The sequence below is a fragment of the Egretta garzetta genome, unplaced genomic scaffold, assembly GCF_000687185.1.
Source record: "Egretta garzetta isolate BGI_Z169 unplaced genomic scaffold, ASM68718v1 scaffold292, whole genome shotgun sequence".
Lineage (NCBI taxonomy): Eukaryota > Metazoa > Chordata > Aves > Pelecaniformes > Ardeidae > Egretta > Egretta garzetta.
Genome location: NW_009258789.1, coordinates 1,279,479 through 1,284,045, shown reverse-complemented (window position 1 = coordinate 1,284,045; position 4,567 = coordinate 1,279,479). Strand labels below are relative to the sequence as shown.

Here is a 4,567-nt window from a genome sequence, read left to right as displayed (position 1 = left end):
GAAAGAGGTAACTTCCGCCCTTGGTTGCACAGAAAGAGTCTTACGGATTCCCATGAGTCTTAACTAGACTGAGAGCAGAACACATCCCACCATTCAGCAAGCTTGTGTTAACAGCGCAAGTCAGATACGGCACCACTTCCAGTGCATTTGGTAACCTCTGTATAGTCAGTAAAGCCGTTCTGCATAGGCACATCTGTAATAAACAAATTATACCAAGGCATGTTAATCACATAAACCACTCGTCCACCAATGTCATTGCCCACATTAATGCAACTGATTGAAACACATGTAGATAGTTTGTTGGCTTGTACGCACGTCCATGCATATTTTATATTGCTATATTATTTTTAAGCTATTCATTAGGAGTGAGATAAAGAAGTCAATATATATGCAGTATTATTTTTACTAACTTGTCTCTACCTCTTTAACAGAGTGGTCAGGTGTATTTCATTAACGATGGCGAAAAATTCAACCTTTTTGAATGGTTAACTCCACTTGTACGTACAGTATATACTTTATCTCCTAATACATTCATTTCTTTGACTGCATACAGCTCCAGCTTTTGCATGCATGTGACATTTGGTATGTTTGCTCCAGGTATAAGAGTTCCATTCTGAATGTGGGTTTAATTCCTGCTTGGAGTTCAGCGTGGTTAGGGCTGTAACAAAGCCTACCTAAAATATTACATTAGAGCAACTGTCTTCACTGACATCAAAGGGCCATCTAAACCAGTATCCTCTTTTGAGTTGCCATTATCTTCATTTCTCGGGCATGCATGTGTTAATGGTGGCTGTTTTGGGTGGACAAAAAAATATAAATCCTAATTATTAATCTGTAGTATACATTTTTTTTGAAAATATCATTTTATTGTTAATGATGGGCTCAAAACCATAAATATGTCACAATTTAAATTAGGAATCAGGACACCATGACATTTCAATCGATTATTATAAACTTTTTTTTTCCTTTTTTTAAGACTGCCACTTGAAAATTACATAGTGTCTGCATGTAACATTTAACTGGAATCCCCTGAAAAATGAAAACTCAAAATAGTAACAGTGATGATGAATTTTACTGTTTATCAGTAAATATTTCCACAAATATCTTCTCTATTGAAATTTTTAAAATTGTTTGAGGTTTCTGTTTTTTTCACTGTTTTTTAAATTTCTTTCAGTTTGAAAGATTAGGTTGCAGTAAACCACGGATACGTATTCCTACTTCCTTAGTTTATGCATCAGGTAAAAATATTTTATCAACACTACCCTCATTCCTAATTGTAATGTGTTTAATCTGCCCACAATTTTCAGTTTCATGTATAAAAATAATATGCTGTGGGCTCACCTAGTGTGCAGCAGGTAGGGGTGAAGTCCAGCTCTATGCAGTGTGTTGAAACCAGAAATAAAACACGTTTTATGTAGGACTTAACAGATGTATAACTTTGTGGCATTAATGTTATAAATATAAAAAGTTAAATGTAAAAATCCATGACTTCACGAGATACGCTGAAGACTATCCACTTTGCTGCACAGGTAAATTTCTTGTTCTCCTGTATCCCAAGCTCTCTCCAGAATCAACCCCCTTGTGCAGCTTAGACAGAATCCCACTCTGAGTATTTTGTTGTTACCACATTTTTTATGAAGTCTCATGATCTTTTCATTAGACTTGTCACCAACCCTCCAAACCCAGACAAGTGCCCAAATCAGGCTGACTGAAGTATTAAGGTTAAATACAACCCCTTGTGAGCAAGTAGTCTGGTTGATGTTAGTAATGGTGCCCTGAGCTCTTAGGCATGTGATTATCCTTCACTATCATACACAGTGTGAGATATGTCAAAAGCATAATGGCATAGGAATTTACTATTCTCACCTCAAGTAGAAACCTTTTGTTCTGCAGCCACGATAATGGAATACCTTCACCTGATGTTGAAGCCATTTGTTGAACTCTCCCCACTGCTGACCAGAAATGAGGTAAAGTCTTTGTAAACTCCCCTTAATCCTCAGAGGATGCTTACATACATGTTAATACTGAGGTACAATTTCAGATTAAGTCAGTAGAAAGTAAAATCTACCCAATACTACTTCAGCCTCCAGTTCCCAGGGCAAACGTATGCATCGTACATTTTAGGTAACATATTATGCTCGTTACCATAATCTTTGAAAAGGTAAGAGCTTATGCTTGCAGTCTGGGAGAGGCTGCTTCAGCTCCTCCCTTCCAAGGCCCAGTACCCTGTATGGCTTTGGCTGGTCAGTTGGTCCCTAATTTCTGAAGATATTTAGGCACCTAAGAGATGGCTTTTATCTGCCTCCTTAGGTACATAAACAAGGGTGCAGAACATTTTTTATAGACGTTTTCAAGACTAGAAGATTCTGCTTTGTAGCTTTTACTGCCTCTTTGGGCTTTCAAGATTCTCCTTTTGAGTGAACAATTTTAAAAATAACGTGACGTGTCAATAGGATATTGATATAATGTTGGGGGGGGTTATTTCTTTTACCTTTCCTTTAACTGTGTCTTTGCTACCATTTACAGACTTTGTTCCAATTCCCTATGTATTCATATTTTTGTATGTTGACTCTTGCCCTATAGGTACAGAACATTTCTATAACTCATACATTTCGAATAGACAAGGCACGGAGTCAGCTGGGGTACAGCCCAGAGAAGTTTGCGTTTGCTGATTCCGTGGACCATTACATTAAAACCAGACCAGGAGCCCAGAATCATCACATCTTCCTCAAAGTTCTTCTTTCTTTAGTTGTTAGTTTAAGTTTGATCTTTCTTTGTTTAAGATTTGATGGCCTTTCAGTTTTGTGGTTTTTTAAAGAAACACAACGCTGACTTGCATAAACTGCATGCACTCAGGCACAGTACTGCTACCTGAATCATTCTAATCTCCAGAATAGTTACTGCCCCCAATGCAATAAACAAGCAGTTATTTTTAGATTTAAAAACAAATATGTAACATATCAGAAATTAAAATACAGTAAACAATTACGGCCAAATCACTGAAACACACTGGAGTCAGGATTGTTGCCTCTGTTTATTTTACACCAAAAAAACAACCTTCCAAGTTGATTGCTGAGGTAAATCAGAACCTGCAGAAAGAAGAGCTACAGCCAGCCTGCAGTGCTTCACCAGTGAAGAAAAATGGCTAAAATAAGAAGACTGACCACAGCTGCTGCAATGGCTCACTACCTTGGGGAACTGAGGACAGCAAGTGGACAGACAGAACAGATTACTGTAAATAACACATACCAGCTGTACAGAGAGAGTTCACACTGTGTGAACTTATTTTGTGAATTAGCTGTATCACTCCATAAAATAAAAGTGTACTAGAAACTTTGCTGAAGTCAGTCCCATGCCTCTGTGCACACTGTTCCAAAATGGCTCCCTGCCCTATCCCTGGGGTGCAGAGCCGTCTGCACCTCACAGCAGTTTGGAGGCCTAGGGGATACATGCAGGTATGGCTTTTCACGAGTCAAAACTGTGTATTTTAGTTAAATTGGAAGTTACGGTGTCTGTGTTACATTAGTTAAGTGCATTTATGTCACAGTAGAGGAATCTGCCACTATGGGTTGCACTAAAGTTTGCACTGCTTGCTTTGCCTCCTGTAGTTATTGAGGACAAAAACTAACAAAGTTTAGTTGCTTATCAGCTGAACTTGAGGTACAACTATGTTTCTGCATTTAATTTCTGAAATACAGCAGTTGTACTGAGTAAATACCTGCAGTAGCTAAAGCAAACAAATGTGCTTTTTCACAGAATCATTTAGGTAGGAAAAGACCCTTAAGATCACTGAGTCCAACCATTAACCTAACACTGCCAAGTCCACCACTAAACCACACACCTAAGCACTACAGTCTTCCCGTCTTCTAAATACCTCCAAGGGTGGGGACTCAACCAATTCCCTGGGCATGCCGTTCCAGTGCTTGACAATCCTTTCCGCTAAGAGTTTTGTCCTAATATCCAATCTAAACCTTCCCTGGCACAACTTCAGGACGTTTCTTGTCCTATTGCTTGTTGCTTGGGAGAAGAGATTGACACCCACCTCACTACACCCTCCTTTCAGGTAGTTGTAGAGTTTTGAATTATTGTTCAGCTAAAATGGGCCTAAACAACAGAGGGTCTGCAAGGCCCTGCTCCCTCCCATCTGCCACTCATGCTGGCAATTTATGACAGAAATCTCCCTCCAACCTGCCCCTTTCCCAGCCTGTAACGTGGGGAGGGAACAACTGGGAGCACGATGCGAGCAGAAAGAGTGAGCTTGGGAGACAGTACTGGGGATGAGACAGGAGACCTAGAGGAATCAAGGTTGGGGGGAGGAATCAAAGATGGATTTGAGAATTCTGGAGAAGGTGAGACCTTAGCCAGAGCTGCTGGCTCAAACCCAGCACAGGAAGGCGTAACGGCTGAAATTAGTATTTCTGATTTTATTTTTAAGCCAAAAGACACGCAAAGAGAAGTGACTTTCCCCACTTCATTCCACAACTTTCTATAGTTCAATTTAACGAGCATAGCCGGCAACCCTCAACACTCACCCACCCACCCCGCGCGGCCGCGGGCGCCATGCCCT

General features: G+C 40.0%; 1 protein-coding gene across 1 annotated transcript in view; it reads left to right on the top strand.

The window, feature by feature from the left end:
• The window catches only part of SDR42E2 (short chain dehydrogenase/reductase family 42E, member 2), a 9,838-nt gene extending 7,006 nt beyond the window's left edge, over positions 1-2,832 (top strand). Inside the window, exons 8-11 of the mRNA XM_009649509.2 lie at positions 432-497; positions 1,175-1,238; positions 1,894-1,967; positions 2,584-2,832. Of these exons, the coding sequence (XP_009647804.1) occupies positions 432-497; positions 1,175-1,238; positions 1,894-1,967; positions 2,584-2,832 (453 nt within the window). The remainder of the gene's footprint in view (positions 1-431; positions 498-1,174; positions 1,239-1,893; positions 1,968-2,583) is intronic.
• The last annotated feature ends 1,735 nt before the right edge of the window (positions 2,833-4,567 follow it).